This window comes from Miniopterus schreibersii, assembly GCF_964146895.1.
Source record: "Miniopterus schreibersii genome assembly, chromosome: 4".
Classification (NCBI taxonomy): Eukaryota; Metazoa; Chordata; class Mammalia; order Chiroptera; family Miniopteridae; genus Miniopterus; species Miniopterus schreibersii.
The window spans coordinates 78,459,008-78,473,446 of NC_138105.1; the positions used below are offsets into that span (position 1 = coordinate 78,459,008).

The 14,439-nt window shown below is 45.4% G+C and overlaps 1 protein-coding gene across 1 annotated transcript in view; it reads left to right on the forward strand.

Annotated features, from left to right (window-relative positions):
• DOCK5 (dedicator of cytokinesis 5) overlaps positions 1–14,439 on the forward strand; it is a 161,795-nt gene that overhangs the window by 38,681 nt on the left and 108,675 nt on the right. The window contains exon 2 of the mRNA XM_081135067.1: positions 1,169–1,252. Coding sequence (XP_080991193.1) covers positions 1,169–1,252 — 84 coding nt within the window. The remainder of the gene's footprint in view (positions 1–1,168; positions 1,253–14,439) is intronic.

Genomic DNA, 14,439 nt, shown 5'->3' on the forward strand with positions numbered 1-14,439 from the left:
TCCCACCCCAGCCCCAGGCAATCAATAACTTACTCTACTGTCTGATAGGTTTGCCTGTTCTGGACCTTGCAAATAGATGGAAGCCTAAAATGTGTTTTTTTATATGGTTTTCATTTATTTATGTATAACTTTCTAAGATGCTGCCACACTTTTCTGAAGAGGCTGTGCCATTTTACATTTCTACCAGCAATGCATGAAGACTTCAGTTTCTTCACATTCTTGCCAGTTGTCAGTCTTTAAAAATTCTAGCCATTCTGGTGGGTGTGAAGTGGGAGCTGATTGTGGTTTTGATTTGCATTTCCCTGATGACTAATGCTGTTGAGCACTTTTTGATACGTTCATTGGTCATCATATATGATTCTTGGTCAGATGTCCATTCAGAGCGTTACCCATCTGAAAACTGGGTTGTCTTTTTCTCTCTGAGTTATGAGAGTTAGTCTGCTATTTTCACAGTCTGGCCTAGCAATTGCCAGTCCTAAGGACCTTGGTGATTGAGGTCACCTCGTTGAGGGAGTGCTGGGACAACCCAGTTCCCCAGGGTGCCTAGAACTGGGGCAAGGCTGCCATCCCCACATTGCACCCTATGTCAGTCTGTTACTGGAGGGTATATTGGACTCACAAGTAGCCCTTGGTCACCAGTCACTGTCAGGGAAGCTGGGAGATGGATCACCCTATCTATGCCCTAGACATCATAGCTCAGGGGTGTCATAGGCTGGCTGTTGTCTGATGAACAAGGGGACTGACTAGTAAAACCCCACAATATATTCTCATTGTAGCTTAGTTTTTTCTTTCATAACTCTTATCATTTTAATTAAGTAGTTATTTCTGTAATAGTATGTTCAATATCTTTCTTCCCCTAGAAGACTATAAAAATTGCCGGGACAGGGACCATGTCTGTGTGTTTTGTCACTCAACCCCTGGTCTCTAACACAATATGTGGTGCATAGTAGGCAACCAGCCAGTATTGGTTGGGTGGAGGAATCTCAGTAAAACACCAGTAATGGGGGTCCAAGAGGGTGTTCTCTGCTTTTCGGTGGGTACCTCACCTGAAATCATTAAGTAGAGGGTAATTTGTTGATTAAGTGGTTCACTCACCACTGAATGTGCTCCTGAGTGATTTGAGTTTTAACTGCCACTGACGCCCTCTCCCCCTTCCTTCTCATTGCAGCGATCTATAACTACAACGCCTCTCAAGATGTGGAGCTGTCCCTGCAGATCGGAGACTCGGTTCACATCCTGGAGATGTATGAGGGTGAGTCCGGTGGCCTCCTGCCAGACAGGGCGAAAGGCAGAAGCGGTGGAAGTTACTTATTAATGAGGCACTCAGAGCAAACATCAACATGTTTCACTTCCTGGAGGGTGCTGGTGAAAATCCAGGAAGCCCTTAGGTTATACGATTTCATACTGAGGGTGATTTCAAAACAGCCGGCTGAATACATGCGTGCGAACCCGCCCCATCGCCAGAGTCAAAGTATGTGGCTGTGTGGGGATCGACTACTGGTCGCGGAAGGACCCAGTGCTTTGCTGGCTTGAGAGGGACACGTGGGACACTGGGCTGGTGGGGGCTCCAAGGGGCACTACTGATTAAGTGGCTCGTTCTATTCGGCACTGAATGTTGCCAGACTGGGGTGAGAAGTGAAGGAGACTTCCTGGGGTTGCTGAGATTCTTGCAGAGAATTAGGTCAGGACTACAGCCAGTCTCGAAAGCCTTGTAGTGTATTTCCCGCAACTAGGTTGGCCTAGGGAGGTGGTTCCAGTTAATCAGTGAGTGGGCTGTAGGACAGGACTCACTCAGGACTCCCTGTTTGTCTAATAAGCACAGATCATGTCAGCACCCACCCCACCCCCAACTTCTAGCTCCAACTCTAGTTCTCTAAATCCTAGCAGGACGCCTGCATCCACATGTCTAACCCAAACCCCCAGAGGACAATAAACGTGTATGTATCCAGGCCACTGAAGTTGAGGGTCAAAGCAGAGAACCACTTTTCGGACCCATTTATTCTCTGAAGATTGGGGCAGGAACGAGGTGGGAAACTACACAGATTTTTGTCATAGGGTGAGCCTTGTTAGAGCAGGCACTCCGGATTTGCAGGGTCCGGCCCCCTTGTAAAGGCTGTGATGGCTGAGTGGCAAAGGTGCTCATCTAGAATCCAGATGCAGCTTCCTGGGGCGTGATAACACTGCAGGATGGGGAAGAGGAGACGGGAGGCAGCCAGGAGCTAAGGAAGCAGGCTTCGGCTGTAAAAAAAAGCTGTCGTCTGCCTGATTGCACAGAAGACTCGCTGTTACTGCTGCCTCCCTTTGGTTTTCGGCAGAGGGCTGGGGTTTGGCATTGTCCTCTCTTTCACACACTTGCAAATGTTCTGCAGCTCCCAGGGGCGGGGAGAGAGAAGGAGGGCTATGTGGACTTTCCCCACTCCACCCTCTTGTCATCCTCACCGTCTCAGGTCGAGCCAAACATCAATTCCGTGCTGTCCCCAGGTCACCAAGACACTAAGGACTCCTTTGCATAGTGAAAGCACAGCCCTCTTCAGACCTTACTAGGTCACATACCTCATTGTCAGGGGCCAGATGAAACCACTCTCATTTCTGTGAACACACATTTTCCATTGTACAGGAAAAGGCACATGTTTGGTTTTTGTAACTCTTCCTGTAGGCTTGAAAAGAAGGCATATTTTAAGATCATTGGGTGCAAAGTTCTATAGATGACAAATAGATTCTGATATATTTGTCATTATTTGTTTTCAAATCTACTACATGCTGCCTTTTTTCTGTTGCTTCTGTTACTGAGAGAACTGTGTTAAATCTTCCACCACGATTGCAGTTTGTGTCAGTTTATAGTGATGTCTGTCTTTTGCTTTACATATTCTCAGGCTTGTTTTTAGGTGCATACAATTTTAACATTGTAACGTTAAACAATTTCAACTTTTAATTTCTGTTTGTTAAACCTTTTTTTCATTATCTTTGTCTGTAGTAATCTTTTTTTCCTTAGTGTATCTTGTCTGAAATTATAGCCAACTCATTGGCAGTCCCAGGGCTCCAGTTTGCCCTCCTGGCCCCACAAACCGTCAGAAATGCTGCTCAGTCACTCAGGAACCTTTTCTTAACTCAGCAGATGCTCCAAGATAAACGCAGCCCCAAATTCTGGCCTCATATCTCTGAGTTGGTCTTTTTAAGATCTTGACCTGGCAATTGTTCACTTTGCCATGTTAGCTCTTCAGTGTGTGTGCATGTGTGTGTGTTGTCCAGCTTTTCTATTTGTCCTGTTGAGTGTGGGAGGAGAGTAGAGAGTTGATCTGAAATAAAGCAGATGATGTCTTTTAAATACATTTTCAAAATTCTTTTTTCATTGTTATATGACCCCAACATATTTTCTGAAAGAGCTAATGGAAGCACTTTATAAGATTCATATTTATGGTAATTTTAAGAGTGCATACTACTTATACTTTACAGATAGCTTCCCAATTGACTGGTGAACATTGCTTAAAGGTAGCAGTTCTAGGGACAAGCTGAGGTGGTCACTGAGCTTGTTTGACTATAAATATAAACACAGGCACAGACACACACACACACACACGCATCCATTTCACATACGTTCCAAGCTTTTGTTCAGAAGCCTCAGTGTTCCTTGTGTATTGCAGCTCACACAGCAGGATGCTTGCTCGAAGTGCTGGCCCATCAATAGGCAATCATAAAAAAACTGGTGCTTTATCAATGCTGCATCTTTAATATGATGATCCAGGTTCTGTCTCCTGACAGCAGGAAACTGATTTTTCCTGTTAATTGCTGTTATAAAATATTTGGTGTGTCAGCCATAGGCCTCTATCATCTCAGAGAAGGACATCAGCGCCCATCCTGTAAAAGCGGGTGTGTGTCAAGGTGTGAATGAGCAGCTTTAGAACATGAGTTTAGTGAGTTCATTCATTGCCCAATGGCATGTCAGCTTTACAGAGATTATTATTTTGGATTAATTTGAAAAATAGTATTCATTTTATTGGATTAATTTTTTTAATAGTGCTTGCCCTACCAGATGCAGTGATAGGTTGTTATATCTGCTAAGTACTTAGGAGTTTTTGGCTGGGTTCTCAAATTCCTTTATTATTTCAGGCAGTTCAGGACTAAGTGAGGACAGGAGTGCTTTGCAAACATTAAACACGATGGAAATGCTGAGTAATAACTTGTGTTCTCTCCCTTCTCCCCCATCTCCTCTTCCCTTTAAAAAAATAAACAAAATGGAAACGCCCACAGCCTGCCAGATGGAATTTAAGGGTAGTGCTGGCACCGATTCACAGCCCTGGGTGTTTTGTGCCTTCAGCTTTCTGTCAGATCTGACTCCTGGGGCTCCCCCACACCCCCACGCCTTTGAGATATTTGCATACCAGACCTGTCTGTGTGTGTGCTATTTCCGTGTGGACGTGAGTCCACCCTTCTGGAACCCAGACATGAAAAATTCTTTTCTGCCCACAACCCACAACAGAATACCACTTAGGACTCTCCTTTTGCTCTTTCCTGCCCTGTGGTTGAGTAAATAATTATGAAAGTGATAGCTCCTTCAAGGCCAAGCCTGCTCCCCCTTCACCTGCAGGTCCTGTGCCTAGCAGAGATCCTGGCATGCAGTAGGTACTCAGCAAAAGTTATGCTAAGCAAAAAAACCCAGTCAGAGAAAGAAATATCATATGATCTCACTTGTATGAAGTGAGATCTAAGGAACAAAATAAATTGACAAACAAGATAGGACCACAGACCCATGAAACAGGCTGACAGATCTCAGAGGGAAGGTGGGAAGGAGGGTGGGAAGAGATTAACCTAAGAACTTATGAGCATATATGAATAGTCCATAGATATAGACAATAGACAGGTGAAGGCCTGGGGTGGGGTGGGAGATGGATAGAGGTGGGCCAAGGGGGAGGAAATGGGGGAGCATCTGTAATACTCTCAATAATAAAGTAAATTAAAAAAAAATAAGTCTGCTGAATGAGTGAAGATAAAATCAGGGCCCAAGGCAAGCTTTTTGGAGCAAGGTAGGCTAGTGTGGAAAGCAAAGGGGGCAGAGGTCACTTCCACAAAACCCCAGATGTTACAGGGCAGGCCTGCCTTTCTCTTTCTGTGAGGGAAATACAGGGCTCCAGCATTTCTCCGTTCTCTGCAAGCTGCAGAAGAATTTGGTTATTGCATGAGCTTTTTTTTTTTTTTTTTTTTTTGTAATTGAGATGTATTTCAAATATCATACAGTTTCCCAGTTTAAAATATATAATTTAATAGGTACTTACAAAGTACACTATTCACAGATTTGGGTAACCATTATCACTATCTACTTTCAGAACATTTTCGTTACCCCCAAAAGAAACCCTGTACCCATTAGTGGTCATTACTCCTCAGCTCTAGGCAACCGCCAACCTAATTTCTATCTCCATAGAGTTGCCTGTTATAGACATTTCATGTAAATGGAGTCATATATAATATGTGGTCCCTGGTGACTGATTTCTACATAGCGTAAAATTTTGGAGGCTCATCCATGCTGTAGCCTGTGTCAGTACTTCGTATCTCTTTATTGCTGAATAATATTCATTGTATGCATGTATCATTTTGTTTATGCATTCATCAGTTGATGAACATTTGGGTGGTTTCCACTTTTTAGCTATTATGAATAATGCTGCTCTGGACACTTGTGTACACATTTTTGTGCGGGTATGCATTTTCATTTCTCTTGGGTATGTGCCTATGAGTGGAATTGCTGGGTCATATGGTAACCCTGTGTTTGATCCTTTGGGGAACTCCCAGAATGATTGTTTGAGCTTTGGCTCCAAAACGAGACCACAGCCCAAACGAGAGAGCTATCGCTCACCCCTTATCATCTGTTTCTTTCTGTGACTTTCCCCTGAACTTCATTTGTTACTAAAAATGACAGAGGGAGTAGAATTGTGACTGAGAAGCTATATACTGCTCATCTTTTATAGGCCCTAAAGAATTATTTGCCTTTAAAGACTTTTTCAGGGAACTAAAGTCCACAAGGACTGAAGCAAGGATCCTTGCCTCGCTTCACCTTTGGCACTGGCCTGCCTCTAGTCATTGCCACGCCTTTGCTTCTTTAACCAGACGAGGGACTTGGCAGCAAGACAGCTGTTTTCCATCTTGTGTGTCCTTTAAAAGCATTGCCACCTGGAGAGCTCAATGTGGTCATTTATCACTCAACACTCGCTGAGCAAGCACTATGCGCTTAGGTTGTGCCCAGTGCATTTATCGAGCACAGGAGATGTTCTAGGCACTGCGGTCACTTGAGTCACAAAACAACAAGGCTCCTGCTCTAGTACAGTTTTCATTCAAGAGATAGACAAAAACAAATGAATAAAGTAAGTAAGCAAAAAAAAAAAAAAAAAAGTCAGATATTTGTAAGTGCTGTGGGGAAAAAGGTTGGTATTGCAGGGATAGATGAGGTGATGGCGAGGGAGAAGGAGATGGAAGACTTGAAGTTAGATGGCTTTGCCCCATCCAGGTTTGCTGTCCCAGGGCAAGACACTTTAACTCTCCCTGTGTCATGGCTATTTCATCTGAAATTGGGTCAGTGTTGAATTGAAAATGATTAAAGTGCTTTGAAAAGTAAGGTCCCAGCATCCTTGCTCCTGCGATGCTTTCCTCTCCTGTGATTAACCAAAGTCTAGGTGCAGTGATTTCACAGTCAGGGTCTGTTCTTCCACCAGCGGGTACTGGTTTCCTGCATTTGACCCAGAGCCATTGGTTAATTCATTTTCAGCACCATAAACCACTCACAAGTTAAGAGAGTGGCTGATGTTAACAGTGATGTCGGGGTGTAAACACAACACATTTGGCCCCTACTGGAAATAGCAAAATGAGATGTCTCAAAGGCATTCCAAGCTCTACAGAGACAGGCACAGCGTAACATTTTATATGATTGCCAAGGATAGCGCAAATGATTGGGTTGGAACCACAGGAAATGGGCAAACCCGAAAGTTGAAAGAAACAAAAAGAAGCACTTGTGTGTATATTTAGGAGGTGCCCAGTATACCCAAGTTCTTCTGTATGGAGTGAGGCCAGTTTTAAAAGACACCTTAATCAAGAAATCCACCCCCCTTATAACATGCAAAGGAATAGAAATGGATTATGACTTGGGCTGTATGTGTTTTAACTCTCATCTTGATAAAGCAAGAAGTTTTGAGTGAGTGTAGAGGGCAGTCTTATGACGGATAAGTAATGTCATATCGAATTTTGGCCCCATGGCTGACAAAACTTTATGACAGAGGCATAAAAAAAAAGAGAGTGAATTTAAAGGTTTTTCTTCAAGCAGTGGCTTAATAAGCATCCTTCTGAGATGTGGTCATAGGAACCCTACACAGGGCCATATGATACAAAACAGAAACAAACTCCTAGACACAGAGATACGGTCCAGTCTCATCAAACCCTTGGAGGTCCCATTCGAGAAGCCGGATTGTCACATCCTGCCATACCCTGTACAATCATTAGTCAACCCGGCAGCCTTGACATCCTTTATTGCTCTTCTTTTCTATGCATTTCCTTCTCTATTGGGTCAGCCACGCCCATTGGTCCTAGGTGAGTGAAACAAAAAAGTCAATAGGTTTTTAAAAATCAGTTCTTAACAGCATGTGTAAACTAAGGCCTTGGAAGTATTTGTCACCCTCATTGACTTTTCTTACACCACTAGTCAAGATGATTGGAAGTTGACTGTGATTCAGAATCTGGTCTCACCATTCTCTAGTAATAAAAACAGCCGCCTTTCACAAACATGAATGGCAGTGAGCCCGGCAGCTTGGTGTTTATGATGAGGGCTGCGTGCGAACATTTTGGCACTAACCTAGAAAGCAGATGAGGCCAGGTGGCATTTTGTTGAGTGTGCCGGTCACTTCCCACATCTGTTTGACCTTTAAGTACAGCTTGTCAGTGACTACTGCTGGGGACATACGTTCCTGAGATGTGCTCTTTTAAAAGCTGTATGTGGCAGTAGGAGTGTTTTCGCAAGGAAAGCTAGTTAAAAGGTAGAGTCTATGAAGAGTGTCATCTCAGATTTAATTTTATCAAGAAGAGAATGCCTCCTGTTTTTCCTTTTGGGATACATTTGAACGTGCTTCTAAAATTCCATCTTCAAATTTTATGTTACTCACCCATAGGCGGATATGGGATCTTGTAGGATAGGAATAAGAGCCCTTTCTGAGTGGTGCCTTCATTCAGTGACTTTGTCATGAGCTGCTCCTTGTACTTGGCCCCTTTGGGCAGCTGCCCAGGCACCTAAGGAGGCAAGCTCAGCCCAAAAGCAAAGGTGCACTTGAGGTGTGCTGGAGAAATGTTCTCTTGAGCTTATGGTGTCCTATAAGTTTTGGTCTCCAAGGGATCAAGGGTTTGGAAGGGAGCAAAGTGGTGGGCAGGCTCCTTCCATGCCAGGGACATCCACGCCCACTCATGACTGTGCTCACCCCGGGATGCTGGGCCATTCACATAATTTGGTGTGTAACTTCTATCAAAAACGTCTTCAGTGTCTTCTCCCCATTGCGAAACATAGTACATCAAATCATTGCAGGGCTGGGTAAGACTCAGTTAAGAATTAATGTAAGGAGAAAGTTCTAGAGGAAAGTTCAAAATTGATTGAGGGCAGATCTGAATTAGCTACTTCTCTTGCTTATAACTAGAGAGAGAAAGCTAAATGTATGCCTGTGCTTTGCTCATAGTAGTATAAGTCCCTTATGATCTTTAAAAGCATATAAAGATGCTTATACATCATAAATATTAACTGTGCTAGAGTGCCTCCATTTTATTCAGCCCATGGAGCCAAATCATTCCACGGAAAGTGTTACAGGAGCAGAAAACATGCTGCCAGGAAAGCTTAGGTGCCGCAAATGAGTCTTAGGAGCACACGAGAACTTCAGCTCTTTCCTGCCTCACCTCCACGTGTAACTCGGGCGACAGAGAGGTACGCACAGGGCAAGGGAGGAAAATTCTAGTTAACGAAGGGCTATTAGTCTAACCCTTATTTTCTGTGTACTGTCCCCAGTGTTTGTCATTCGAACAAGAACATTAAATGTGTGTGCATTTAACTTTGACAGGAGCGTAAGATTGTCAATCCAGTCCATCTTCTAAATGGCAGGAAGTTACCACTAAACCCTAACCTTGAATACTTGTTTCAGTTTTTCACCGATGCAGGTTTAAGGCTCTGAAATTGTAGTTGGAACTGAAGGAATGGGAAGGGGTGGGGGAAATTTTTTTTAAAATTAGCCTTACTTTCAGATTCACTGCCCACTGAATGTTAAATCAGGCCTCAGAATAACCTATAACCTATTTTGGTAACTTTTGAGGTCTTTTGGGGCTGCATTCTGTCTCCTCTCAGGCCCTGGGTTATTCACCACCATGTTTCTCAATTTTTCCAGCCACTGTCATATGGTTTTTCTGTCACCCAAGTTCATTCTTCTACTTTTTTGGGTTCTCTTTGCTGTCATTTTCTTGGGTCATGGAACTTACTCTGTTGGAAAATAAACGTACCTCTTATCAGGTGATCCCACTTTGGAGTGAAGCTGCCCCCGCATGCTATGCCAGCTGCTTTTGTAGCTTCAGCTTTGGTGATCACCTGCAATTCAAGAATAATTTAGCCCAGCCGGGCGTGGCTCAGCGGTTGAGCATCGACCTAGGATCTAGGAGATCCCCTGTCAGGGCACATGCCCGGGTTGTGGCTGGATCCCCAGGCGGGGGCGTGCAGGAGGCAGCCGATCAATGACTCTCTCATCATTGATGTTTCAATTCTTTCTCTCCCTCTCCCTGAAATCAATAAAGACATTTTAAAAAAGTAACTTAGAGAGGTTCTGCTCCTTCCAGAGGGCAGACACATTCCTTAGAAAGTAAATGAGAGAATCCAAATACAGTCTCCTGCCGTCACCAGCATAGGAACCAGGTGATGGCCCTGGAGGAGGAGCTAGTCCCCAGTTGTCATTGGGCACCCTAGTTTCCCAATTTGTCTGGTGTTTTATACTCCTGAATGTGGCAGGCACTGAGCTCAGGGCTTTTGTGTACTTGGTCTCAGCTCTTAAAATCCCAGGAAATCAGAGTTCCCGATGCTTGTTTGAAGATACGAAAATCAGGCTTTGAAACTCGAAGACGTCCACGTGGCTGTTAAATGCAGAGCTGCGATTCCCACCAGGGTCCCATGGAATCCAAGCAGACCATACTTTCCACATTGCGAGGCCTTTGAGGAAATGACACTTCTATCTGGACGTGGCATCCAGTTTTTCAAAGGGGGTGAGGCTCTGTTGCATTTTAAACAGCTGTCAGACAAGTTTAAATGCGTCTCTCTCAGGGCAAGCTCTTTCTGAAGTCACCCCCTTCACTCCCCCGCCCAGCTCTTCCACGCAAGCTGGTCGCCCTGGCCAGTTGGCTCCTCGCTGCCCCCCGCTGGGCATGCTTGGGCTCACTTCACCCCCAGGTGCCTCACCTGCCCCACACACACACCTGCCTATTTTCAGGAGCTGACCTTGTCCAAGCAGGTGGGCATGTCTGTTCTAGGGGAGCGTAGCAGAGTCACTCCCCGCACCCAGGGATACTGGTCCCTCCCCCAGCCCACGCACTCCAGGTAAGAATTACTGAGGCAGTGGGCTACTGTTTCCAATAGTTTGTCCAACTCCCTTAGGTTTGGCAGGAGGTCAGAGGGGACACAATAAACAGAAGGATTCTGGTGGGGACTCTGACTTCCCCAACCTGAGCACTCTTCCTACCCTGCGTGTGTGTGGAGCGAATGTACAATTCGTGTCCCTGATTGTGCCCTCCTGCCTGTGTTGGGAAAGGTGGCTCTAGACTTGAACCCAGTGGTCTTTGGCTCTGACACTCTTGAAAGGTCCCAGGTGGTTCATATTAGTACTCTTGCTTCCCCTCTTTTGCCACCGGGACTCTTAATGCTGTCACCACTATTGGGCTCCACCTCTGCTTCTGCCACTGCTAATCTTGTCACATCCCTGACAGCATCTCTTCACCCCTGGCTGTCTGGGTCCTCAAAGAGGGGGGGCAGTGGTTCATGTTTCGAGTCCTGAAATATAGCTTCGCCCTTTTATTTTGAGGATGCATTCCATTGAGGCACTTGGAGCAAGTTTCTAAGTGACCCAGGCCGAAGGGGCCTTGGGGACAGTGCTGAGTGTCGCATTGGGGTACATTCTTCACCTCGCTTATCCTTTTAGCTAAGGTACACAGATCTCTACACATGGTGGGCTCCTTATAGGGGCCTCCATTCCCCCTTCCCAAATGAAGGCTGCCTTGACTTCTCTCTAACCTCAGGGTCCTCAGGAGGCTTAGGTGGGTTTATGAAAAGAGCAGCCTGTACTGGAATTCCAGGGATCCTGGTAAGCGAGACGTGCAAGCTTGTGTCTCCCCACCTCTGCCTGTGTCTCTCTGTTCCACTAGCAATTCAATTACAAATTCTTCAAGGCCAGGACTTGGGGTGTATGATACTCTCAAACTCATTGAGGCCCCACACAGCTCCTTATAAAAGTGACCTTAACTCTGTCATGCTTGGCTCATTGATTCCTCGCTCGTGGACCTGTACCCTGTTCTCGTACATCTTGCAAGTTGGTGCTGATGACAGCAAACCCTACAGAAGGGTGAGGGGCAGGCTGATGACACCACGTGTTGCATTTGATCATTTCGACTTTCTAGACCTTGTTGGGTAAGTTTGTGAAAGGGATCACAGAACAGGGAAATCAGAGCCAGTAGCAAGAAGGACTGATTTTTTAAAAAAACCAGATTACTTTGCTTTAAAAAAGAAAGAGCCACATGCAGAAAATATAAAGGGAATTGGCCAACAGGAGTCACGATGCTGATTAGACAAGAGGGGGTTATATTTCCTTCTCACTGAGCTTGCAAGTGTCTGTGAAGTCAGAGAGGTTCCCTGGTTTTGCGGGCGGCATTTAGATGTGTCAGTGGATCTACACCTCCCTGCACCCCATCTGGACCAGCTCCCTCTGCCTGTCTGAGGAGGCCTCCGACATTGCCATCTATGGTAGGCCACCAGAAGGAACCTCGGCCTTTTAGCTATGGAGTTGGATGTTAGGAGGCAGTGAGTTGGAAAAAAAAAAGAATAGACTGTTTATGTGGAAGGAAGTTGAAGAGATGAGAGCCTTCGTTTCTCTAACAGCTGAAGAAACGGAGTCCTACCGAGCTGGTTAGCACGGAATCAGAATGGAGACCCAGGTCTTTAGGTCTCAGACAAGTCCGTTTGAGCAGTGCCTCCTCTTTTCTGGACATTTTGGCCTCATAGGTGGGGTGCTTGGACCCTGCCCAGCTCTGCCCACTGGGCCTGGGATCCCAGGGAGAGAGAAGGAGGGTCCTCTGGCATCAGGTTTCACCTTATAGGTGGAGATTTTATTGCACATTTCTTGCATCAGTGCATTCTGTCCATGGCCACTGGCTCAGGGACACCTTCTCTTTCTCACTAATACATTCATCAAAAGCTTATTGAGTGCCTGCTGTGTGCCAGGTACTGCAAAAGCACATCTTTCTCTTGTTTGTCCAAGAAGAAAGTCAAAGATAGAAACCACATCTCTTTTTCCCCCACTGACTTGGTGCGCTGGGGCCTGTGGTTTTTTATTGATGGATTCCATGGCCACGCTTTCCTGCCCCTGAGGCAGTGCACGCATCCTAGCCACTGTCCGCTAGCGTGGTCCTGGCGGCGGCCTGGGCCAGGAAGAGAGAGAGGAGCTGGCTGCTAGGAGACCTGCATTTGCATCCCGGGCTTTGATAGTAGGTCGCTCTGATTGACTTTGGACAGCACTTTCATTTCCTTGCCTATATTTCCTCTTTTTAAAGTAAGGGTGTTGAATTTCAGTGAACAGTGAGTTTCTTTGGAGCTCAGACTTCCAATATCTATCTGCCTCTCTCAAAGACAAAGCTGAGCTAAGATAACTAACCAGGAGGACTGGTTTGTCCCCCCAAAAAGGTACAAGAGAATAGAACCATCTTTGCGTATTTTACATTCTGCCTTAGAGCTTCTTTTCAAGACCCAGTGAGCTGCTCAGTGCATTTGGAAAGTGAGCATCCTGAAGCCCGAGGCTCTAGAAGGCAGTGAGTGTGCCGCCCATGGGCAAGGATCCAACAGCTGAGCCCTGCCTTTGTCCTGCGTGCTGTTTCTGCTCACACTTTCCCCACAGGGACCTCAGGAATGGCTTGGAGGGTTGGAGGGACACTCACTGGGGATAGGAGAACAGGCTATGACCATGGAAACCTGACAGGTTACCTGACCCCCAGGGGATAGAACCTTTGACCTTGACCTAATTAACTGAGCTTCACCTAGCCAGCTACCAGACCAGTGACACTGAAAGGCAAAAACAACAGGATTTAGCACCTGCTCCTTCCCAGCCCCTCCCCCTCCCCCGCGTCATGGGTGCCTGAAAACGGTATCTTTAATTCCTAGGAGACCAAAAAAAAATTGTGGCTGTGCAAATACTGTGAATATACGTCATGCTGCTGAGTTGTACACTTAAGAATGGTTAAAATGGTTAACTGTTATGTATTTTCACCACAATAAAAAACTAATTTATTGATTAGAGGGAAGAGAAAACCAATTTATCCCGGAACTGCAATACACTATAAGGAGGGATTTTACAAACCCCACTCCTTGACTTACATATCTAAGTGATGCTTTTGTGGTTCAAAAGTCTTCAGAGTCCCCTCAGTAATGGCCTGACCAGCCTTTAGCATATTCACGATTCTCTCCTTGTATGATGCTATTTCCAAGCATTATCGTTAAAAGCCCTTTTGTATTTAATTGTTTACAGATCCGTTTTCTTTCTCCTCGAAGACAGTGTCCAGCATACTGGTGTTCAGTTAAGTGCTTTTATGTATAATGAATGAATGACCACATCAGTGATGTGAGTCCTTAGCTCCCAGGTACCTTCTCAGAGAGACGTAGTCACCCCGTCCCCACCTGTCCCGCTCTCCCACGTTACCCTTTCATTTCTTCACAACTTTTAGCCCTGCATGAAATTGCTTTATTTGTGTCTTTGCGGATGCGCTAACATGAGTATGTGTTCTTCTCTTCCCTTTGGAGAGTAAGACTCAGACAGATGAAGGCGGTGCATGTGTTGTCCCCCTGGCATCTCCTCTGTTGAATGAGTGAGTGAAACTCCACTATGAGACTGACCCTTTGGGAGTAGCAAAGCTCCCTCAGAGCCAGTTTGGGAGGGCGGAAGGGTTCGTTCAGGGCTCAGTGCGAAGGAAAAGTAATGAAGAAATGGTTCACGCGTGACTCCAACTGGTGTCAGAGGCAGTTTCAAGCTTAATCCCTGAGCAAGCCATTATCATTTAATTCCATGCACTTCGAGGTGGTGACTTCGTAATGTTCAGCTGAGAGCATACATTTTTGTATGGTTTTTAAAAATTGCAATAAAAGTTATATACAGTGAAATATCCTCATCTTAGGTTTACAGTCCCATGAGTTTT